Genomic DNA, 25,748 nt, shown 5'->3' with positions numbered 1-25,748 from the left:
AGAGGTGGCCCAGAGCAATGGCGGCCACCACCACCACAGCTGGTCCTGCTTCCACAGCTCCCTCCCCTTTGCTGGAACTAATTGGGCTGTGAATTTGTGTCTGCGGTCCACAGTTCTCAAAACAGCAAATTTTCTGTTCCTTTGATCTGACACTGCTACTGTTTCGCTTCTAGCACCAGGCAGGTGGGGGCGGGGCGAGCTCTGGGAGGGTAGGGAGGGGACGGCTAGTCTCAGTGCCTAAGGCTCCATTCTCTGCTCGGCAGTGAGGGCTTAAACCGCTGTTTTCAGCCTTCTTCCCTCAGTCTTTGCTCCGAGGTCTCTGCCATGAGCGTTGGGTTCAGCAGTGTTATATGCTGCCCCCTCAGCCCTGTGGGCCACAAGCGGAGCCCTAGCAGTCCGAGTTCTTCCCTTTCCGGCAGCTGCAGTAGTTCCGGGAAGCAGCGAGCTGGAGCACTGAGCTGGGTCTGCGTCCTGCGCCCGCGCGCTTCCGTCTCCGCACTTCTCCCTCTCCTCCCCCCCCCCCCGCCCCGCTTGCGCGAATCTCCCACCTGTAGGTGATTTCAGTCGGTAGTGGGCCTCTTCGTCTTGCCTGTCTGCTGTGCAGGGAGTCGTTTGTGGAGTTTTTGTTGTTCAATTCTTTGTAAATTCCAGGGGAGCTTTACAGAGGCTCACCTCACGCTGCCATTTTTCCGGAAGTCTGAGAAGAATATTCTTTCATGATTGGCTTCTTTCATTTAGTACAATGTTTTCCGAGTTCATCCGTGTTGTAGCATGTATCGACACTTAGTTCATTTTTACTGCTGAATAATATTCCATCATATGAAGAGACCACATTTTCTTTATCCATTCATCAGACAATAGGCATTTTGGTGCTCTCCATGTCTTGGCTATTGTGAATAATGCTGCTATTAACATTCATATAGAAAGAAGTGGTGATGGAAAGAAGTGATTTGACTTGTGAGATATTTAATAGAACTTGGGGCTTGGGTTTTCAGAAGAAAAGCTTCATGAATGGCTTCCACCTTCTGCTTGGACAACTGATGGATGGTTATACCAGGAGTGAATGATTTAAATTTCAAACTCTGGAATCACTTCAAGCTGGGCTTTTTTCCCACCTGTACAACATAGCGTGATGGCACGGTGTGCATTACTTAATTATTCATTGGACAAATACTTGAAAACCTAATGGCTGCCAGTATTGTCCATTTTCAGTTGGGATGAGTTGTACTGAGTGCCAATATTGAGGACATTCCTAAAGCACTTACTATGAGCCAGGTGCTGTTCTCGTGTTTTATGACTAGGCCATGGCACCCTACACCAATCTCATAAAGAAGGAGTGAATATCCCCCATTTCATAGGTGAATAGACTACCACGGATGGTTGTTGTGAGACTAAAATTAGATTTATGTATAAAACAGTCAAACAGCTGTTCAAAATTAAGTTCACAAATAGAAGATTTTTTCTAATTAATCACTTATGAGGAGTACTTGTGAGGAGTACACTTTTGGTTGGAGGTCAAAGATGAAATAAGTTTTGGATACATTGAATGTGAGGTCCCTGTGACACTTTCAGGTGGTGAGTTAGACATCAGAGCCTGGAATTTTAGGAAAGAGGTCAGCACTAGAGAGAGATGTTTGGAGCTCTTGGCACAGACATGATACAGAGTAAGGAAGTATAAGGTTTAGCACTATTTGGAGAGATTTTATGTAGAGCTAGTAATTATCTTATACACTCATATAAGACTCCTGTCTTTTTTTAAAAAGATCACGGTAATACCAACAAATGTAAGGACCCAGAATTAGAGGGTTTTTTTCCCCCATGTTACTGAGTAACTATTGGATGTCAGAGACTGTTGAAAATGCTGGAGATGTTGAGATTAGATAAGATATTTTTCTTATGGAACTTGCATTGTAAGTTAGTGGCTAGACAGATGATAATTAAAGAATTGCAGTTGATGACAAACACTGGGATAAAAATAAAACAAGATAATGTGAAAGAATTATGGTTTGAAAAGATACACACACCCCTATGTTTATTGAAATATTATTTACAGTAGTCAAGGTAAGGAGGCAACCTAAGTGTCCATCAATAGATGACTGGATAAAGAAGATGTGGTACATTTACACAATGGAATATTGCTTGACCATAAAAAAGAATGAAATTTTACCATTTGTAACAACATGGATAGACCTAGAGGGCAATATGCTAAGTGAAATTAGACAGAAAAAGACAAATACCATATGATCTCACTTACATGTGGAATCTAGAAAATCAAATACATGAACAAACAAAACAGAAACAAATGCAAAGATAACAGAGAACATTTTGATGGTGGCCAGATAGAAGGTATTTGGGGTCTGGGTGGAAAAGGGGGAGGAAATAAGAAGTATAAATTGGCAGTTACAAAATATTCATGGGATGTAAAGTACAGCACAGGGAATATAGTCAATAGTATTGTAATAACTATATATGGTGCCAGGTGGGTACTAGACTTATCAGGGAGATCATTTTGTAAAGTATATAAATGTATAACCACTACGTTGTACACCTGAAACTAATATAATATTGAATGTCAAGTAATTGAACATTTTTTTAATTTTTGAAAAGAATTATGGTTTGTAATGACAATAGTAGCCAGTGACCATTTTTGCCAAGTCCTGTGCTAAAATAATGCACATCCTTTCTTAAATATTTATCACAACCCTTTCAAGAGGATGTTAATGTCATTGCAGAAGTGGGGAAGCTGAGGCCCAGAGAGTGAGGCAACATGTTCCAAATCAGAAAGACACTGCAGGATAGAGCTTGGGACCCCCAACAGGATCTAACTTCTAGGGCTATGCTTGCCTTTCTGTGTCCATCCCATGGAGGTGTTTCTCCATTGTAGCCTGGACCTACTGGATGGGCCTGGAGATGCACGCTGGTCCTACAGATCTAGGCCATGGCGTACATGTCCTCAGTTCCCCCGTGCTCCTCTGTCTTTCACAGACCTCATACCAGCATTGGAGTAATTATTCACTGAACAAACACTTGCATGTCTGCAGGACGCCAGGGACTGTTATAAATACCAAGATACAACAGCAAATGTAGACGTCCCTGCATAGAGTCTACTGGGGGAGACACACCATAAGCAGACAAAATTGCAACGTGTCAGGTATTAAGTGCTAAAGAGAGAAATCGGGTTAAAGGGACAAATAGAGCTCTTTTGTAGAAAGTCCACAAGTGTTAGAGGATGTGGTCGAATGGAGGAACGAGAGTTGCAGCTATCCGTGTGTTGCTGGGAGCAAACAGAGCTCCCAGGTACCTATGTAGACTGAAGTCCAGACTATCTCCAAATTCTGCTTCCTGGTTTTTTTCTCCCCTTCCCTACCTGAGTTAGGAGGTGACGAATGGCACTACAAGGCTCACGTGATGACAAAATTTGCCATGATGTCGGATGCACACCATGATTTAAAAACCCTGGCCTCTGACTGTCTGCAAATGCACATGCTGTGTGGCGCGTTCACCCCAGACCAGTGCGGCTTTCGGCCCCGCACTGTGGTGGTGCACGGAGAGTCAGGCGTCGGCAAGTCAGTTTTGGCCCGGACGGTCCTGCTGCACTGGGCCCGAGGGGACCTGTACCCCAGCTTGTTCTCCTACGCCTTCTTTCTCCACGCTGGAGAGATCCAGTCCAGGAAGGAGAGCAGTTTTATGGAGTTAATTTCCAGGGAGTGGCCAGATTCCCTGGTGCCCGTGATGGACATCCTGTCTCAACCAGAAAGGCTCCTGTTTGTGGTGGACGGTTTCGATGACCTGGACGTTGCCTTCAAAGAGGATGACATGCATCTCTGTGACGACTGGGCGGAGAAGCAGCCCGTGTCTGTCCTGATGCGCAGTCTGCTGAAGAAGGTCCTCCTCCCGGAGGCGTCCCTCATCGTCACCGTCACAGACGTGGGCATGGAAACTCTCCAAGCTGTGGTCATGTCTCCCCGTTACCTCTTAGTTGAAGGAATGTCAATGGAAAGGAGGACTCAGCTATTCCTGGAGCACGTGAAGAATGAGCATCAGAAAATTCAAGTGTTGCACTCGGTGGTGGACAATGACCAGCTGTTTGGCAAGTGCCAGGTCTCCGTCGTGTGGTCGCTTATCTGCCAGGCTCTCCAGATGCAAGAGGCGTCAGGGAAGAGCCTGCCACATACTTGCCAAATCCTCACGGGCTTGTATGTCACATTTGTGGCCCATCAGCTCACCCCTCGAGATGCCTTCGGGTGCTGTCTCAGCCTGGAAGAAAGAGCTGTCCTGAAGGCCGTCTGCCGGATGGCCGTGGAAGGGGTGTGGGGTACCAAGTTTGTGTTTTACGGCAATGACCTGCGCGTTCATGGACTGACCCCATCGGAGCTCTGTGCCCTCTTTCACATGGACATCCTTCTCCCAGATGGCCCCAGTGAGAGATGTTACACGTTCCGCCACCCCAGCCTCCAAGAGTTCTGTGCTGCTTTGTACTACATTCTAGAAGGATTGGAAAGAGAGTGGGAGCCCCACCCTCTGTTCGTGGAGAATATAAGGACTTTAATGGAACTCAAACAAATCAGCATCAATGCCCACTTGCTGCAAGTGAAGCGTTTCTTGTTTGGCCTGGTGAACAAGGAGGTGATGAGGGTTCTGGAAAATCTGCTGGGGTGTCCCATCCCCGCAGTGGTGAAACAGGCACTTCTCCACTGGATCTGTCTGTTAGGTCAACAGGCCCACACCACCAGCCCTCTAGAGTTCCTGGACTGCTTCTACTGTCTTTTTGAGACTCAGGACGAAGAGTTTGTTCGCTTAGCATTGAACAGTTTCCAAGCAGTATGGCTTTCAATTAACCGGCGAATGGACTTACTAGTATCTTCCTACTGTCTCCAGCACTGCCAGTATTTATGGAAAATTCAGATGGATGTCAGAGAGATCTTCTCAGAAGATGAGGTCACTGAGGCATGGCCCATGATTCCACAAGGGTGAGCACCCTCCTCTGTAGTTTTATTCTTTCCATCTTTGTGGAGGTATTGGTGCTTTGATATAATGAAATAAGTGCTACAATCAAGCTAATTAGCATATCTATGACCTGACAGAGCCACCATTTTTCATATGTGTGTATCATTTTCTTTATCCATTCATCCATTAATGGAAATTGAGGTTATTTCCATATCTTAGATATTGCGAATAGAGTACGAATATCTCTTAAGATCCTGATTTCAATTCTTTTGTATAAGGGATCACTGGGTCATAAGGTAGTTCTATTTTTAATTTTTTGAGGAACCTCCATACTGTTTTCCATAGTGGCTGCACCATTTAGTATTCAAGGGGGAGCTAGAATTTAAGCATAAGTCTGATTTGAAAGCCGGTGGCTCAAAATCATCTTACTGTATCCCCTGGCGTACCAAACACTCAAGATGCAGGGTGGATATGCGAGTGCTCGTGCAGAGCACAAAGTGATGCCACTAAACTGGCCTCCGAGCTTCTAAGGCCATTCCAGTCTCGCCCTGATACACTGATCTCTCGACTCGGACATTCTTGCAACTGGCTTGTGTGAATATCCCCCCTGTGAAGCAGATGTTTGTTTCCTTCTCCAATGTAGGATGCAGACCAAGGTCCTGGTTGACGACTGGTGGGAAAATCTTTGCTTGGTGCTCAGCACCCACCCAAACCTACGACAGCTAGACCTAAGTGGCAGCATCCTGAACGAGTGTGCAATGAGGACCCTGTGCATCAAGCTCAGACAGCCAACCTGTAAAATACAGAATCTGATGTAAGTCTTTCCAGCCCCTGTACATGCCCCTTTGCATGGCTGTCACAGCTCTCCTCTCCCACCAACTGAGAGAAGACCAACCTATAACATGTAATCAGAAGGGATAAGTGCTGTGGGAGGTGCAGGAACCAAGTTCCCAAAAGCACAGGATGGGGACTGACTGAAGACATTGTGAAGGGATTACTGAGGTGGGTTCATTTACTCTGGCTTTTGAAGGATGAATAGCAGTTAGTTAATAGGAAAAAGGTGAGGGGAGCTCATTTCAGGCTAACGGTAAGCGTGAGGCAATGGCAAGATCAAAGGGCACGATTTACAGGAGGCTTTATGTCAGTCCTTAGTGCTTTTAGGCTAATTCATAGAGTAGCAAATATTTGAACACCTAATGAGTTTCTGGGTCTGTTGTAGACCCCAGGGTGCTCACCTAGAGTAGGAGATGAAGTGCTAGGTCCAAATCAGACAAAGATTTTATTATTTGCTCTCTCCTCCAAGACCAAGAGAAGCACACGTGACACCCAAGACTGGAGCAAGTCACGTTCTTGGTTGCAAACATCTTATTCCTGCCTTTTCTATATCTTCTCTAAGTACTTTCCTTAAACTGGGCTGCGCCAAGGATCTTGGTGAGCCCAGCGTTATGAGTAATGCCCTTTTCACTGTAAGGCTTACACCAATGTTAACTCCTCTGTCAGCTGTTAGATGAATGCTTTTCCCTTGGGACCCTCTCCCCACTAACTGTCCCTGTTTTAAACTCATATTACAGCCTGTAATTTGCTTTAATCCAAGTATCATCACTGTATTTGTAATACAACAGCAATACATGATAATGGCAAAGAGATTTAGGAATGAACAAAGGGTGTTAAGTAAATTGTTTGATGCCTCTTCAATTTCCTATTTCCCTAATTAACTCCTTTCACATCACATACATTTTCCATGGCGTATGAATTTTTTTTAATCAAAATGGTATCACGGTATACATGTTGTTCTTACATTTGACTTTTTTCTTCAACTTGAACTGGGCCACATAACTGTGTGCAGTTCTTTCCTATTCTTAATTAGTTTCAGGAGTACAGTGTAGTGGCTAAACATTTATATACCTTACGAAGTGATCCCCCCCACCCCATAAATCTAGTCCCCACCTGGCACCATCCATAGTTATTACAATATTATTGACTATATTCCCTGTGCTGTACTTTACAGCCCTGTGACTGTTTTTATAACTGGCAATTTGTACATCTTATTCCCTTCCCCTTTTTCACCCTGTCCCCCAAACCCCACCCTCCATTTGGCAACCATCAAAATGTCTTCTGTATCTGTGACTTGTTTCTGCTTTGTTCATTTACCATAATTTTTTCTTAAGCCTAATTGTTTTTCCAACTCTTTGTTGAGTGTCTCCCCCACTAGATGACGCTCCATGAGAGTACGAACATTAGCATCATTTAATGCTCTCTTCCCAGTGTCTGCTGCATCATAGGTGACTTAGTATTTGTTGCTTTAAAATTAAGTAAACACAAATAGTGAGAGGGATGAGAGTTGGAATGGGAAAAGCATGAAAAGGAAAAATTAGGGCACAAGTAAATGTCGCCAGTATCTGATTCATATTTTCTTGTTTCTGGTTTGTAGATTTAAAAGTGCACGAATTACCTTTGGTCTCCAACATCTCTGGAGGACTGTCATCATCAACCATAGTATTAAATACTTGAACTTGGAAGGCACTCGCCTGAAGGACGAGGATATGGGGATGGTGCGTGAAGCACTACGACACCCAAGTTGTATGTTGGAGTCTTTGAGGTAAGTCCTGGGAATGGTTTTCGCATTTTTAATTTCAGGTTTTTTGTTGTTTGTTTCCAGTTTTTTATTTTGAAATAATTCACAGCAAGTTGCAAAAATATTACAGATAGTTAGGAGAATGATGAAGTCTAAAGATGGATGGTGGCGATGGTCGTACAACAGTGGGCGACTTGATGTCACTGAATTATATGCTTAAAAATGGGGAAGGTGCTAAATTTTATGTGATGTATATTTTACTACAGTAAAAAGGTAACTTTCAATGTTTCATAGATAGAGATTTAAAAAAAAATCAGGGAGGTCACAAGTACCCTGCAGCCAGTTTCTCCCAATGGTTATGTCCTACATAACTATAGTATGACGTCAAAACCAGGACATGTATGTCATTCTGTGTCATTTATTACTATTACTATTATTATTATTATTAGTTTCAGGTGTACAAAACAATGTAATAGTTACACATCATTCTATGTCATTTTGTCACATAAAATGTGAATGTGTATGGATTCATGAAACCACACTGCAACCAAGACACGGAACTGCCGTCGCTCTTGTGTTATCCTTTCCCAGCCACAGCCTCCCACCTACCCCCCCAACCCATGGTGATAACTCATGTTTTCCATCACTATAATTTTGTCATTTTGACCACACTGTCAAAGTGGAGTCATACAATTCGTCATCACCATTATAATTGGCTTTTTTCACTCAGCAGGTGCCTTTGAGTGGATACAAGCCAATTTTTTTGTATCCATAGTGTGTTCCTTCTTATTGCTGAGTACTGTTGGGTGGTACAGTTGGTGTGACCATTCACCTGTCCAGGGACATTGTGGTCATTTCCAGTTTGGGGCTATCACCACAGTTTTGTACATCCGGGCCTGTGTTTTATCGCTTAGACTGGCTGGGTCTGAAGACAGTCCTATGGGTGCTCAGGCTGTGAGACCCAGAAGGCGAGCTCTGTCTTGAGCTGTGTCCATGGACACACAGCAAGTGTGGAAGAGTGATTTGCTTTGCACCCTGCATGCGTTTGCTCTGTAACTCATGAGCTTCACTTTTAAGAACGTAACCCAAGGAAGTCAGCCAAAGCACAGGAGTCCTTGCAGGCTGGAATGCATAGGTGTTTGCCCCACACCAGGTAGGTTTGGCAACTGCCTCTGGGAATGAGGAGGAAGCTGCTGCCAACTGTCTGTGGTACAGTTGTACCACAGTGCAATGAGCTTGGGTTCAGTGTGACGCTCCCAGCACAATGGCACCCTGACATGGCAGACCTTGGGAATGTACTCTGGGGGAGAATTGGGTAGAGGGGTCGTAGGGTAGACACACATTCAGCTTTCATAAGCATTGCCAGTTTTCTCGGGAGACTGCACCTTTCAGCAAACACTTGAGTGCCCACTGTGTACCCGGCACTATTGTAGTTGCTAATGATACAGCAGGCAGCAAGGCAAGCTAGATCCCCTCCCTCATGGAGGTTACGTTCTAGGGAGGAAGATAGACAAAGAATTACTGCAAGTAATTATTCAGCCATGAGAAAGAAGGAAGTCCTGCCATTTGCAGCAACATGGATGGAACTTAAGGGCATCATGCTAAGGGAGATATTCAGACAAAGGAAGACAAATACTGTAGGATCTCACTTACATGTGGACTCTAAAACAGCTGAATTCATACAAACAGTAAAATGGTGGTTACCAGGGGCAATATGTTAGACTACAAACTTGCAACTACTAGGTACATACGTAGGTCCTGGGGATCTAATGCACAGTATAACGGTTACAGACAACAACATTGGATTATACACATAAAACTTACTAAGAGACTAGATCTTCTTTTTTTTGTACTCAATTATGTTTTAATTTACATAAATTTTGGGGAGAAATAGTTGCATAAAGCTGAGTATACTATACAAATATGTATAAACACTTAGAACTGTCTTTGCAAAGCTTCTATGTTCTGTAAGCAAAAGGAATATAAAAGTTTTGTGCTGAGATGAACTGTCTATACTAACTGAAAAATACTTAAAGTGTTTGCCCATTGGAAAGCAAGCAAAAAGAGCTTGAGAAGGATTCCCTGGAGGAAGGGATTTCCTGGGCTTTCTTTGCAGAGGAAATCACTTCCTGTTCTCCTAAAAGGCTAGACTTTAATTATTCTCACCACAAAAAAGAAATGATACTTATGTGACATGATCGAGGAGCTAGCTATTGCTACAATGACAATCACATTACAGTATCTAAATGTATCAAATCCACATATTTATCCATTAAACTTACACAATGTTATTTGTCAGATATATTTCAATGAAAAAAACAAGTGCAGGGTTGGCCAGTTAGCTCAGTTGGTTACAGCATGGTGCTGGTAGCACTAAGATTGATGGTTTGATCCCCACATGGGCCACTGTGAGCTGCGCCCTCCATAAAAAAAAAAAAAAAGTATACATAGAAATATAGAAAATGTTTGCTGGTGATCGTTACTGTGAATAAAATAATGCTGGAGATAGTAGAGTGGAGTGGGGTGGGGTGGGGTGGGGCTGTCACAGTTTAAGGTAGTGAGACCGGCTTACTCGGAAGAGGTAACATTCAGGAGATCTGAATGAAAAATAGTTCCACAGATAGACTTGGGGTTGGGGATGAGGAGGGATGTTGCAAATGAGGTACAAGTGCTCAGACCCTGAGGGCGGGAGCAAGCAGTGTCTCGGAAGCCGGGAATCAGCAGAATGGCCAGAGTGGCTGGCATGTGGTGAGTAAGGGGAAGTGGGTTGCCTTTGGGGGCAGATGAGGATACGTTTCACGTCGTCCGTATCTGCATCTGCAGGTTGGATCACTGTGGGTTAACCCACACCTGTTGTCTGCTCATCTCCCAAATCCTGGTTACAGCCACCAGACTGAAATCTCTCAGCCTCACAGGAAATAAGGTGACGCACCAGGGCGCCACACCTCTCTGTGACGCCTTGAAGGTCTCGCAGTGCACCCTGAAGAAGCTGCTGTGAGTTGTGCTTCCTTTCGTCAGGATTATCTTGTCTTAACTCAGGTCATCCAGGTAACGGGGGAGGGAAATTAACAGATGCATGAGCCAAGGGTCAGAGTGGCAGTTGTAACCTCATGGGAGTGCCCCAATGTTGAGGTTTGAGAAAGACCCAATAAATAACATCTGTGTCTTTCCTACTGAGTTCTAAACTGATATAATAGATGAGGGCAGCAGCCAGACTTGTAGAAACAGAGAGGAGAAGGGTGGTTACCAGGGGCTGGGGGTGGGGGAAATGGGGGTGTGGATCAAAGGTTATAGATAAGTTCTGGGGCTCAATGTACAGCATTCTGATTATAATTGACAATGCTGTATTATACACTGGAAAGTTCAGCAATGCCAAATCCCAGAGTCATAGGCTTGTGGTTAGAGCCATCTGTGGCGTTGTGGAGTGTCAGGCCCTGTGCTAAGTGTTCTGTTCCCAGTAACATCACCTGCACAAACAACCCACCAGGTAGGAACTCTTTTCATCCCATTGGCTGATAGGGAAAGCAATGCGGAAGACGACAAGAAGTCTCTTGTCTAAGGTCGCACAGGGAGTGAAAGGCACAGCAAAAATATGAGCTCCTGTGCGACACTTCAGGAACTCATCTATTTTATTTATTTACTTACTTATTTACTGGGGTGACAATTGTTAGTAAAATTACATAGATTTCAGGTGTACAATTCTGTATTACATCATCTATAAATCCCATTGTGTGTTCACCACCCAGAGTCAGTTCTCCTTCCATCACCATATATTTGATCCCCCTTACCCTCATCTCCCACCCCCCACCCCCCTTACCCTCTGGTAACCACTAAACTATTGTCTGTGTGTATGAGCTTTTGTTTCTCATTTGTTTGTCTTGTTCTTTTCTTGTTTTTGGTTTATATACCACATATCAGTGAAATCATATGGTTCTCTGCTTTTTCCGTCTGACGTATTTCGCTTAGCATCATACTCTCAAGATCCAGCCATGTTGTCACAAATGTTCCTATATCATCTTTTCTTACCGCCAAATACTATTCCATTGTGTATATATACCACAACTTCTTTATCCATTCATCTCTCGAAGGACATTTTGGTTGTTTCCATGTCTTGGCCACTGTAAACAAAGCTGCAATGAACATTGGAGCACACGCGTCTTTATCTCTAAATGTTTTCAGATTTTTTGGGTGGATACCCAGGAGAGGGATTGCTGGGTCATATGGCAATTCTATTCGTAATTTTTTGAGGAACCTCCACACTGCCTTCCATAACGGCTGCACCAGTCTGCATTCCCACCAACAGTGTCTGAGGGTTCCTTTTTCTCCACAGCCTCTCCAACACTTGTTACTATTTGTCTTGTTGATGATAGCCATTCTGACTGGGGTGAGGTGATATCTCATTGTGGTTTTTATTTGCATTTCTCTGATGATTAGTGATGTTGAGCAGTTTTTCATATGTCTATTTGCCATTTGTATGTCCTCTTTGGAGAAATGTCTCTTCAGGTCCTCTGCCCATTTTTCAATTGGGTTGTTTGTTTTTTTGTTGTTGAGTTGCATGAGTTCCTTGTATATTTTGGATACTAGCCCCTTATCGGAGGCACTGTTTGCAAAAATCTTCTCCCATTCAGTTGGTTGCCTCTTTATTTTGTCGATGGTTTCTTTTGCTGTGCAGAAGCTTTTAAGTTTCGTATAGTCCCATTCATTTATTTCAGCTTTTACTTCCCTTGCCTTTGGAGCCAAATTCATAAAATGCTCTTTGAACCCAAGGTCCATAAGTTTAGTACCTATGTTTTCTTCTATGCAGTTTATTGTGTCAGGTCTTATGCTTAAGTCTTTGATCCATTTTGAATTAATTTTGGTACATGGTGACAAATAGCAGTCCAGTTTCATTCTTTTGCATGTGGCTATCCAATTCTCCCAGCATCATTTATTGAAGAGGCTGTCTTTTCTCCATTGTATGTTTTTTGCTTCTTTGTCAAAAATTATCTGTCCATATTTATGTGGTTTTATTTCTGGGTTCTCAATTCTATTCCATTGGTCTATGTGTCTGTTTTTCTGCCAATACCGGGCTGTTTTGATTATTGTAGCCCTGTAGTACAAGCTAAAGTCAGGGAGAGTGATACCTGCAGTATTAGAACTCATCTATTACCTGCGGATTTTCTCCTTGGTGTCCTACAGTCTGGGCAAGGTTGTTTCTCTCCACACTTCCAAAGCATGCCATGGCTATAGCATCCGTCCTTCAGTGGGAGTTTGGTCCTAAAGTCACAGCAAAAGTTGAAAACCAAATAATACAAATCACCCTTTGTAGAAGGTGATAAATAGTAGAAGCCAACGTATCTTCTCTCCATCAGACTATAGGAGAGGCTTAAAAAAACAAACAAACAAACCCTTTTCACCTACCCTCTTAGGTTCTGTGTCTGAGCATGCAAATTAAACTGACAGTAGAAAAATTAACGGGAGAAAGAGCACACAAATTTATTGGTGTTTTCTTTTTTAAGTGCATGGGGACTTCACAGAAAGGAAGTAAAAAATCCATTGAAGTGGTTAGACTCAGGAGCTTTATACCATTTTAACAAACGGCAATAAATTGTCGAGAAGTGACTAGACAAAGAAAAGGGGTATTTGGGCTTCTATGGCAGATAAATTGTGAGAAGGTGGCTGGGAAGTATATGGGGAAAATTAATGGTAGGTAAGGGTTATATCAAGACTCATCTCCATCTCTAGTGATGAAGGTCTTTGTCCTCTTCCTGGTACAGGAGAGGGGGGAACACCTCCCCAAGGGAAATTTGTGTCCTGCTTGTAGGCAGATAGGGGGATGGCAGCTCTTCCGTGCTTCTGCTTTTTCTCCATTGCCATCAACTCAAAATAATATTAGGTGGCATATTTTGGGATGTCATATCCTGATCCCTTTCAAGTCCAATCCAACCAGCATTTCTTCCTTTACTGAAAGAAATCACCATCAATATGGAGTAAGTGTTTGCTATAAGCAGTGCACTGCTTTAAGCACTTTAGATGTGTCATTTCACTTCACTTTGTCACAACCCCATGAGAGAGGTACTATTAAACTCTTATTTTCAAGTACAATTGCTTCTTAAGCTTTGAGAAACGGGTGGACTGTCTTGTTTACATGTAAGGGTCATGACGTATTAAACGTAGGTACTTCTAAATAGGAAGGTCACTCATCTCAGCAAAAACCTTACTGCACAGTACATGTGGGGAGCAGAAACAACCAAACAGCAGAATTACGCTGCCCGGATGTTTCCCTTGGTGGACACAGATGTAATCACCCAGTCTATTTAGAGTGTTATTGTTGGATTGAAGCACTGGTTTTGAGCTCCCAAGTTAAATGCAGATATGATGTGACTTCATCCTATACCTGCAAGGGCATGTGAGCTATGGGGATGACGTTTCTTTCTCTCCCTTGCAAGGGAGGCAGAGATGCCCCTTTGAGGCCTCATCATCTTTTCTGGGGCTTCTTGCAGACTGGGAGACTGTGGCCTGACAGCTGCCGGCTGCCAGGATCTGGCCTCGGCCCTCATCAGCAACCAGAGATTAACACACTTGTACCTGTCGACCAACAACCTGGGCAGTGAAGGTGTGAATCTGTTGTGTCGTGCCTTAAAACTTTTCAGCTGTGCCCTACGGAGGCTGATGTGAGTCAACTCAGTTCCCTGTGAGGACTTCATAGCTTGGTGACAAATAGTGTGTGCCCCCTCAGAGTTGGGAGTGCAGAAATAGTCAGAAGGAAGTGACCTGCTGTGTGCTACATGCTGTCCCGACTGGTCACCTCCTATATCTCACACTTCCTTGGAAAATGCTAGCTCTGCATTTGCATTTTCTTACAGAAGGAGGTCGTCACTCACCCACGTAGGGTGGGTTCTCATGATTTGTGGCAGTTAGCTGTATCCTATAAAGTCACAGAGAGCATTGAGTTACTGATGTTGAACCGTGGTCCCTGGGGGAAATGGACGATGAGTTTCCTGTAGCCTCTGCTCACATTTTCCTCAACGGGTCAATACCTCACCTTGTTTTGTGTGGTTCTGTTTAAAAACGCCCTCTTCTGATGGACTGTTGGTCCGTTGGTATTGAGCTGGTGGCCAGCAGCAGTGGGACTCATGCCCCAGTGAAGCTTATGTATATAACACACGTATTTTCTCCACACAACACATCATGGCCTTGATGAGATTGGGATACTGAATAGGACTTCAGCTCTACATTTTAAACAATTAAATCAACAACCCCCAAAAAAGCACAGAAAAGCAAGAAAATGTGGCACTAACTGGACCACAAAAAGGACACTGTTCACAAAAGTAAGACATGGGTTCAACCTTAGCTCCAGCGTGTGCGACAGGCGACTCAGATTTTCCCGTGTGTGTTCATGAAGGACTATGAGTGCCACGAGTATTGATTTTGAGCGGGTCACCAATAAATTTTAGCAAGCAGGCAAAGTCACAAACACAACCATGAATCCTGAGGACCGACTGTATTTATTAAGCCAGTAACATTCTTAACCGTTAGTGATACAAAGATAAAAGACAGATGGAGGTCTCTATTTTTATGTAGCTTAAATTCTGGTAGGGTGGAGTTGGATAATAAAAAAATGAGATTTTCAGAGGGTGTAGTGGTGACACAGGGCCAAAAGTCACAAAGTCTGTGTGACACAACAGCAGGGAAAGCAGACATACAGCTAGAGCATGCTCTGCGCTCTGCTATTTATTGTACAATGAGGTGTCCGTGTCACCACTGTAACTGCCTCTGTGTGATGCCAGATTGCTCTTCTATCCTGAATCTCCTACTTGACACTGAGAATGAGAGGTTTTTGTCACTCCTCTTCCATGCTGTCAACGTTTTCTGTCATTTCATCCCTTTCACCAATTAATCCACCAATGGGAGCCCTACAGCCCAAAATTCTGCTAAAGAATAGAACTTTAATGCATGTCTACCTTATGACATGTTCTAAAGTTCCCTGGTGACTAAGTGATGGGATGATACAGAGTACGGTGGCTAGAATGATGACCTCCCCCCAAAAGAAGACATCCATGTCCTACTCCTTGTGATTATGTAAACTTACATGGCAAAAAGGACTTTGCAGGTGTGATTAAGGATCTTGAGATGATCCTGGATTATCTGGGTGGCCCCAATGTCATCACAGGGTCTTTATGAGGGAAAGAAAGAGGCAGGAGAGTTAGAGGAGGGGATGCATAATGGAAGTCAGAGGGATGCAACTGCTGGCTGGGGACCAGGACCTAAGGAATATGGGCAGCCTATAAATGCTGGAAAAGGCAAGGAAACAGTTTTCCCTTTGAGTCTCCAGAAGGAACACAGCCCTGCTAACAGTAAGACTGACCTCCAGAGTGAACATGACATATGTGTTCTAAGGCACTATGTCTGTGGTGGTTTCTTCCAGCAGCAACAGGGAGCTAATACACTGAATATGTAGAAAAACTAAAAGAAGAGGTCAGAGGACCTTGATTAGTGTCCAGCATGGGCATTAGGCGCTGTGCCAAGCGTTCTGAGGTCCTCCCATCACATACGCCTAACAACCCTCTTAACTACGAACTTAATCCCCTCCCAAAGGAGAGGCAAGCTGAGGCCAGGAGAAGTGGCTTACTCAAGGTCACACCAAGTCACAAGTGTGACCTTCCTCTTTCCCTCGCATATGCCCTACAGACTAAATGAATGCAACCTGGATGTCATTGGCTGTGGCTTTCTTGCTCTTGCACTTATGGGCAACCGACATCTGACGCATCTGAGCCTCAGCATGAACCCCGTGGGAGATGACGGGGTGATCCTTCTGTGTGAGGCCATCGCGGAACCATCTTGTCACCTCCAGGACCTGGAGTAAGTTTCCCATGGTTGTGGGGGTCACCTCTGCATCGTGGCGGCTGAGGTTCCTAGAAGGTCAGGAGACATGAGTAGGGAGATGGGAACCAAAAATTAGTCCCAGGGTGAACTGAGTCTCATTTTGTCCAGTGGACACTACAGTGACGCTACAGTGAGTATGAGAAGGACCGCAATTATTCTGAACGGAACCCCATGGCAGGACCTATGGAGTTTTAGGTCACCCTTGATCTCCAAAACCTGTTCACTTCTCAAAACATGTCCTCTCCTGGATGCATAAGTAGCATTTAACATGTTACAAAGAAAGGATCCTAGCATTTTTACCAGGTGGCAGGCACAGGGCTCTAAGTATTTTGCATGTCTAGCCTCAGGTAGTCCCCCACCAATCATAACTGAGAAGGGGGGGGGACTAGAACTCCCAAGGGACCAAAACCCTGCCTTTGATCTCACATTCTGTCTTTGAAGATACAGTCGTTCCCCCCTTATCCATGGGGGACATGTTCCAAGACCCCCCAGTGGATGTTTTGAAACCACAGGTGGTAAGTACTGCACCCTATATATACTATGTATTTTCCTATACATACATACCTGTGATAGTTTAATTTATAAATTAGACAGTAGCATTAACAACAATAATATTAAAATGGAACAATTATAACAATATACTGTAAGACAAGTTACGTGAATGTGGTCTCTCTCTCTCTCTCTCTCTCTCTCTCTCTCTCTCTCTCTCTCTCCCTCTCTCCCTCTCTCCCTCTCTCCCTCTCTCTCAACATCTTATTGTACTATACTCATCTTTTAAAGGAAGCACTGTATGGCTTCTCTGTGGCATATCCGAATTGCCAGCATCACTACTCTTGTGCTGTGGGGCCATTATTAAGTAAAATAAGGGTCACTTGGACACAAGTACTGTGATACCATGACAGTCCATCTGATAACCTGGATGGCTACTAAGTGACTGACAGGTGGGAGCGTACGCAGCATGAAGATGCTGGACAAAGGGATGCTTCACGTCCCAGACAGGATGGAGCTGGATCATGTGAGATTTTATCACACTACTCAAAACAGTGCATAATTTAGAACTTATAAATTGTTTCTTCCTGGAATTTTCTATTTAATATGTTACCTGTGGTTGACTGTGGGTAACTGAACCCACAGATAAGGGACTATTGTATGCAGATCATAATAGTAATTAAAGCGTGGTACAGTATTCTGTTTAATGGTGCATCATAACTTTTTAAATCCCCTAAAGCTGGACACTTAGCTTGTGTCCAATGTTTTAATCATGTTTATTAACCTTTGTGTACTTGGTAGCATTTTTCTTATGCTCAATTACAAAGGTAGAATTAATGGACCAAAAAATGGGACCATTTGAGATTTCTCCCTCCCCAAAAATAAGCAAAAGTATTGATTGAAATCAAAGTCCACAAAACTCTGACTGCCCTCCAAGTATGAATTCCTCTATTTTCATGAAATTGCCATTTGAAGCCCTACTTCAGCATGGTATAGAAACTTAAGCTTAGTCAATTGGGGGTGCCATTTCTTTGGGATTGCATTTCAACGCCAGGAGATTATGTGGCCTTTATCACCATCATTTATCCACCTGGCATCAAAGACATGGTCCTTCCCACCTGATCTTCAAGTGTGAGACCTCACGGCTGGGTCCTTCGTCATTCCTGATGTGAATTGTCCCCCAATGAAACCATTCTATCCTTAGCATACTAACATGATGAAATGAGACTGAAGCTGCTCCCATCATTTCAGGTGAATCACCCAGTCATTACTGCAGGGGCCATTTCCACACACACCCCTTTTTCCCCCACGTGTCCTGGGAACAGAAGCACAAGACTCCTCTCTTTTTGGATCCCAAACCCTACTTAGCATTTCAGTAACTGCTGTCATCTTTTCTGTCCCTCTCAGGGACCTTACCAACTCCTACTCACCCATGTGTTTCCTGTCTCTCCCCCTCCACCATGGAGAACTTTTATCCCACTTCCAGGTTGGAAGCAAGCCCTAATGTGCTCATTTCTTTTTCCAAAAATACCTCCAGTCCCATCAATCACTCCCCACTCTCTGCTGTCATCCCTCTCCTGAGCCAAAGGATGCCACATAGCCTGTGCACTTCAGCGATGGACAGAAATGTGACCAATTAGGAAGGAATAAAGGGAATCCCCATAATGTTTCTGAACATTGTTCCACTGTAGCACTCTCTTCAAGATAATCTCTGGATATTCTTTCTGCAGACTGGTCAAGTGTCACCTCACTGTCACTTGCTGCAAGAAGCTGTCCTTTGTGATCACAAGAAGCAAACACCTGAGGAGCCTGGATCTTGCCGCCAATGCCCTGGGTGACGGTGGGATGGCAGCACTGTGCGAGGGGTTGAATCAAAGGCAGGGTTCTCTGAGGAGACTCGGGTAAGGTCCTGGGATCACCCTTTTGAGGGCTGGGCTCAGAGGAAGGGGGACCCGAGAGTGAAGTTGCTTGAACAGAGATGATGTTCTGACTTTCACGCTCCCATTCAATCGGGCAGAACACAACCTTGGCAGAGTAACAGGCTGAGACAGAAACTCCAGCGGGTCTCCTGTCAATGTGGAATGAGTGAAATGGCATATGGTTGACAGCGCTGTCTGGCACACTCAGGAAGTGTGTATAGGACAACCCATGTGTGGTAGACACAGTGCTAAGTGGTGGAAGTACTAAGGTGAAAAGATCACGGTGTTGCAGAATATACAGTCCAGTGAGAAAAGTGAACCACAAAGCAAGTGATGATTTTGGCGGTTCTCAAACTTTAGTGTCAGTGTCAGAATCATGAAGGAGGTTTTTTAAAACAGGGTGCGGGTACATTCCGTGGAATATTATTCTGCCATAAAAAGATACAAAGCACTGACACATGCTACCACGTGGATGAACCTTGAAAACATGAGGCTGAGTGAAAGAAGACAAACACAAAAGGTCATGTTGTAGGATTCCATTTGTATGCGATATCAGGATGGGCAAATCCATAGACAGGAAGTGGAGTAGTGGCTTCCAGGGGCCTGAGGGGCTGCTTATGGGTACCAATTTCCTTCTGGGGGGATGAAAATATGTTGTAACTAGATAGAGGTAGTGGTTGTAAGACGTTGTGAACTATTGTAAAATGTGGTATTTGCTACCATTTGTGAGCACCCACCACATGCCAGCATCATGCATACGTTATTTACAACCCCCGTGACACTGGAAGGAAAGGGTAGTATTCCTCTTTTGTTGGGCAAAGGGTTTAATTGGAGGACCCATTTCTCTAAATCACACTCCGTTCTTCAGGCTCATCACCACTTCCATTGTCTTGTCCCTCCCACTCTCCCTCTGCAGTCATGTCCCATCCCTAGCTCCCCTTTTAGCTGTTTTAGCTTCCATGTGCTATAGTCTTCTGTTCTTGCCTTCATCCACCTAGAGATACTCTAAGCCTGGACAAACCCAACTCCCCACCCTCTCACTGAGGTAGCTGAGAATTGCAGGAGTGAAAAGACAGACAAGGGTACGTTGGTATCATGTACAGTCAGTCGTCATTGATGTAGATTTCTGTCTTCCCAGCATTATGTTTTTCTGGTTTGCTTGCTTCCTTCTCTTCCTGAAACAATGATTTCAAACCAATTGCATTATCTGGACACTTTTTAACCTATTCTGTTCTTCCTGGAGCTTAAGAGATGATCTCACCCTCTTCAAATCAATGTAAAACCATTAATAGGAAAGTCCTCGACCTTCTACCAGGAAACCAATTAACAGCTATACCTACATTCCCTTCTTTCAAAACAGAGTGGGAAGCATGTCTCCCATGACCACAGGTTAACATTACCCATGTTGGGGAGCCTGTAATCATCTGTCTGTCCCCTGCCCCCTTGCCTCTGTCAGCTTCCCTCACGGAAATTTTCTGTTTTCATAAATGTTTACATATTATTTTGGTAGCAAGCCAATAATAACAATAAACCTTCATTCAATCCCATCTCTACATCTAGCTACAGACGGCTATACTTACTTAGCTGCCATCCATACTCTTTATCATGAGAATTACCAAATACACAAAATCTACAATGATTAGGACATATAAGACTGACTGTGTTTCCCAAAAAATAAGACCTAGCCGGACAATCAGCTCTAATGCATCTTTTGGAGCAGAAATTAATATAAGTATTATATATTATGTTATATTATGTTATATTATATTATACCCAGTCTTATTTTACTATAAGACTGTTATATTAATTTTATATTAATTATAATTTATAATTGTTATATTAATTTTTGCTCCAAAAGACGCATTAGAGCTGATTGTCTGGCTAGATCTTATTTTCGGGGAAGCACAGTATATACCCACCAGCTAATTTTATCTGTCAGGTACACTACTTCGTTGCAAGTTACCAATTTGGATGCTCCTCTCGTACATACCTCAGCATGCATTTCTAAACTGTAAGAACGCTGCTACCATACCATTATTACACTTAACACCATTTGGTTTTTCCACTGCTCTTGGGACAAAATCCTAAAATCCTTAACATGACCTAAAAGGTCCGGCCTCATCTCACACCACTGCCTCTACTCCACTTTGGCCATCTAGCCCATAGTCCATGTCTCAGACACGCCCACTCCTTCCTTCACCAAGGACAAGACGTGCAGTTTCATAAGCAAGTGTCAGTACTTCCTGTCCCCCATTCACTGAGCTGCCTTCTTCTCTTCTTTTGAGTTTTAGGTGACAAGCCACTTTCTCAGTGGGTCTCTCTCCATGTTCCTTGTTTTGTTCCCTAGTCGGAGGCCCTCTCAACCTTTATCTTTCATTAGTTCCACAACTGTAGTTGGGTGGTCCAGCAGCGCTCAATGTGAGAACCAGCAGCACCACCTGGGAACTCATTAGAAATGCAAACTTCAGGCCCCTCCCTAGAACCACTGGCCCAGAAACCCTAGGGTGGAGCCCACTGCTCCTTTTTGAAACTTCAAAGTGGAGTCAAACAGGCGGAAGAGAAAAGGATGGCTCATCGCTCTCGGGGGTTATTTTGGGGTCCTGGCCCTGCAGGTTGGAGGCATGTGACTTGACTTCTGACTGTTGTGAGGCCCTCTCCTTGGCTCTCTCCTGCAACCAGAGTCTGACCAGCCTAAACCTGATGCGGAATAATTTCAGTCCTGAAGGAATAATGAAGCTGTGTCCAGCCTTTGCACATCCCAACTCGAATCTACAGATTGTTGGGTAAGTCCCTGGTGATGTCTTCTGAGACACAAACTTCCCTCTGTTACAGACATGCTAGTTGGCAGAGAAGCACTTTATCAGAGAAGTTGAGGTCCTGGCTAAGCCCCTAGGTTTTTATTCAACTAACAAGGCCCACTATGCTCAGGCACTGTGCTGGGTGCTGGGGATGCAGGGACATGGGAGGTTGAGGCAAGATGTCGCTATCATGGGGCTTACTTTGGGATGGGTTTGGGAAAGTAGAAGGACAACATACAAATAAAATGTTTATCCTCAAAAAACTCAAAATAGAACTCCTGTCTGAGGCAACAGTTTTACTTCTGGGTAGACACTCAAAAGAATCGAAAGGATCTCAAAGAGATATGTACACACCCGTGTTCAAAGCAGGATTATTCACAACTGCCAAGAGGTGTAGGCAACCCAGGTGTCCACTGATGGGTGAATGGATAAATGAAATGTGGTATCTACATACAATGGCATATTATTCGCCTTACAAAGGAAGGAAATTGTGACACATGCTGCAACATAGATGAGCCTCAAGAACATTATACGGAGTAAAATAAGCCAGACATAAAAAGACAAATAAATATAATCCTATGTACGTGAGGTCCCTAGAGTGGATAGAAAGGAGAATGGTGGGTGCCAGGGGCTGGGAGGAGAGGGACTGGGTACTTCATGGGGACAGCGTGTCAGCTGGGGAAGATGAGAATTCTGGGGACGGATGGTGGTTGTGGCTGCACAGCAGTGCGGATGTACTCAACACCACTGAACTGTGCACTGACAAATGGTGAGGGTGGGCAGCACATTGAGGTCAGTTGTGATGCACTTATATCAATAGCCAATTTCCCATTTGAGTCCCTGTCTTCTCCTGTGTGGTCCAGCTTGCAGCTATATACAGGAGTCAAGTTTTGGCAGATGGATGTAACCAGAAAGACCACAAGAGTGGTTGTAGTGTGGGATCTGAGGGGGGATAGGGCACGGAGACAGGAAGGGAGACGGACTGCAAAGCATAGCTCAGTGGATTTGGAGATCTTGATTTGGTCAAAGAGAAATATTACAGCAATCACTTCAGCAAATGAGCTGAAAAGGCAGAAACTTGGGTTGAAAGAGAGCATATTTGTATCAATGACTCAGGAGGCAGTTAGCCTTAGACAAAAATCAGCTTGTGAAAAAGGGACTTAGTAATTGAAGTAGATGAGTCAGACCTGGATTTTCCTAATCGGCCTTTCAGGAGCCGGTTTCCCCATGTGTCTATTTGAATACCCATTTCTCTCTCTCCTCTCCTAGAATATAAGCTGTGTAAGGGTGGGGACTTTGCTTTCTTCATCATTGTGCCCCCAAACCCTACAACAAGACCAGGCATAAAGCTGATTCTTGGAAACGAGACCATGATGGATGACTAATCATGGCTGCCTCTTAGTTTTCCTGTGAGGGGCAGATGCCCACAAATGCTCGGTGTGGTATTGACACATCGAAATGTCCCTTTACATGGATGGACTTGCTTTTACTCTCTGGGGAACACACTCCAGCTCCTCAACAAGAAGAGCTTTCGGATCATTGGTGGGGGATTCCAGAAATTTGAAGGAAGGGAGAAGAGTAAGAGCAAATTCCCAGAGCCATGACTCCCCCTTTCTTCGTGTGTCTGCAGGCTGTGGAAATGGCAATATCCAGCTCAAGTGAGGAAGTTGCTGGAGGAGGTGCAACTACTGAAGCCTCAGGTTGTGATTGGCGATGGCTGGTATGCTTTTGACGAAGAAGACCGGTATTGGTGGAAAAACTGAAGATGAGAAACCCTCCCCACCCACACCCACTCTGGCAGAGGAACTTTAAAAGCTGTCTTTGTGGGGAAAGCTGTGCCCAGGAGTTCTTCCTCAGAGATGGAAAATGATTTCTAATTCTCACAAAGCCCTCGCTGGTAGTGACACTTGTGTGTCCAGTCTAATTTGTTTATTGTATTTCCCTTGCATGTAGGCTTGTGACTGTCAAGTTGTAGGACCTCATTCTCTATGAAATGTCTGTCCTACCTCAGAGAGAATCAAATAAATACTGAGCATTTGGAAAAAGTGTCAAGTGGCCTTCTTGGTCATTGGGGATGTGATTCAAGAGCAGAGATAGCAGGATTTAGGTCCTTACACATGGCCCCCAAATTTTGATAACTCTGCTGGTGTTTGAAAAAAAATTTTTAAGCCCATATCTGAACATCAAAGAATGATGTGACTATCACTCAAAAACCTGATATATAAACAAATGTATTGGTTAGTGCAGTCAAATATAACTGGTCTACCACCATTTCTCTGATCTTATGTAGGTAGGACCTTGGGGGAAACACGGAATTTAGGGATTGATGACAGGTGAGTTGACACATAGTTACTCAGGTGAGACTGACTGGCACTAACAGGTGTGTTCATCAAAGTGGATCTTTGCTAATTGGTTGAATTTCAGAAGCTTAAGTTGAATCATTGGTTGGCTTATAAAGGCTGTTTGAGGGAAGCTGTTTTGGATCCACTGAATGGGTTTAAACCTGTTTGGGGAGCTACTTGTTACCATGGCTACAAAACAATCTCTTCCCAGAGGTTGGGAAACTCTTGCATTCTTACCACTAGGTACTTTTATTATTTCTTATATGTATTATCTAATCCATGACGATGATAGGTAATACACAGCCCTTCTTGTGTGCCAGGCTCTTTTCTAAGCACTTACCTATAAATGAACTCATTTGATCTTCAAATTCAAGCACCATTTTCCACACCTGAACATTTTTTAGGCTTGTTCTCTGTCAGATCAAATTAGACGGTGATTGGCCAGCCTCCCTCGTCCTTGTGTGTGGCTGAGGAAAGGTTGATGGCAGGCGTAGGAGAATTATCAGCCCCGTAGTCTACTGGGCCTTATGTTATTAGCATTATCTTCAATCTGTAGTTTCTTTGCAGAAATACCTTTTAAACACTTACGTGTTCTGGAAGAATTAGTTCACATTATACCAGGCTTGTCCATTAAACCAATGGGACGTGTGTTGTGTGACGTGATTGATTCAGATTGAATTGCACCACTGGCTTTCCTGCTTGCAGATGGCAGGTCGTGAGACTCAGCCGCCATCATCACTCATAATAAATAATTCCTCATAATAAACACAGGTACATGCTGTGAATAGGTTTTGTTGTATTTTATTATAGATCTTATTTGTTATATATCCTATTGGTCTTGTTTCTCTAGAGAACCCTGGCTGATACAAGAAGTAATGTTTTAGCAGAACCTGAATATCAAGGAGGAGTTCACCACGTAGGAAGGGTGTGAGGGCACAGGGACAGCTGGTGCAAAGGCCCTGAGGTTGGAGCCAGGATATGAGGAGAGGGGCACCTGGAACATGGCAGAGAGGGATGTGACCCAGATCACATGAGGACAGGGGACAGCACCCCAAGGACTGGGGTTATTCTAAGCACAGTAGGAAGTCATTGGAGAGGTTCCACCTGACAGCAAACGGACTGGGTCTGGAGATCCTCCATGCCCCTCCTCCCATGGGAACAGGGGTCCTTTCACCTGGCGACTGAGGTTCTCAGACTATCTCCCAAAGCACTGAGATTTACAGTCTGAGTGTCGGGTGCTTATGTCCCAATTGCCCAGTGCCTGCATGCACATTTATCTCTACAATTGCACAGGGGAGGCAGAGCCCAAGACGACAGGGACCCTCTCCTGGAGGGCAACCCTTAGCGATCCCAGCAGTATTGCATTGACCTGGTACCTCTGTCCATGGGGTGGAGACTTAGGGTGGGGAGAAGCTGCCTCCTTGATGACTCTGGGCTCTTCACTTGTCATTTTCTCCAGTAGGACCCTTTTCCCCATGTCATATGATAAGAATTCACCTCTACCCACTCTGTACACTTTGCAGATGGGGAAAGTGCAGAGTTTATGTTCGTGTGAAGCCATTGAACTTCTGCTGGTGCTCACTAGGTGACAGTAGAGCATCATTCTTATCTTTATAAAGATAAGATCGAGGAGAAATTAGGTGCTCACAGGTCCCGATTCGGCACTGCTGGCGTTTGGGGCCAGCTAAGCGTCTGCTGCCGCGGAAGGAGCAGTGCTGTGCATGTAGGATGTTGAGCAGCAAACCTGGCTGCTTCTGCCCGTTACATCCCAGGAGCACAGCCCCCAGGCGTGACTTCAGACATTGCCAGATGT

The 25,748-nt window shown here is 44.2% G+C and overlaps 1 protein-coding gene across 1 annotated transcript in view; it reads left to right on the top strand.

Moving 5' to 3' along the window:
* Positions 1-23,714, top strand: part of NLRP5 (NLR family pyrin domain containing 5) — a 42,499-nt gene extending 18,785 nt beyond the window's left edge. Inside the window, exons 4-12 of the mRNA XM_088800721.1 lie at positions 3,377-4,970; positions 5,591-5,761; positions 7,379-7,546; positions 10,346-10,516; positions 14,005-14,175; positions 16,193-16,363; positions 18,607-18,777; positions 21,408-21,578; positions 23,224-23,714. Of these exons, the coding sequence (XP_088656847.1) occupies positions 3,377-4,970; positions 5,591-5,761; positions 7,379-7,546; positions 10,346-10,516; positions 14,005-14,175; positions 16,193-16,363; positions 18,607-18,777; positions 21,408-21,578; positions 23,224-23,356 (2,921 nt within the window). The 3' untranslated portion in view covers positions 23,357-23,714. The remainder of the gene's footprint in view (positions 1-3,376; positions 4,971-5,590; positions 5,762-7,378; positions 7,547-10,345; positions 10,517-14,004; positions 14,176-16,192; positions 16,364-18,606; positions 18,778-21,407; positions 21,579-23,223) is intronic.
* The last annotated feature ends 2,034 nt before the right edge of the window (positions 23,715-25,748 follow it).

This window comes from Rhinolophus sinicus, chromosome 8 (assembly GCF_057876585.1).
Source record: "Rhinolophus sinicus isolate RSI-liver-muscle chromosome 8, RSI-T2T, whole genome shotgun sequence".
NCBI classification, from domain to species: Eukaryota; Metazoa; Chordata; class Mammalia; order Chiroptera; family Rhinolophidae; genus Rhinolophus; species Rhinolophus sinicus.
The sequence above is the reverse complement of the archived record's forward strand: the minus strand, read 5'-3'. Positions and strand labels throughout refer to the sequence as shown.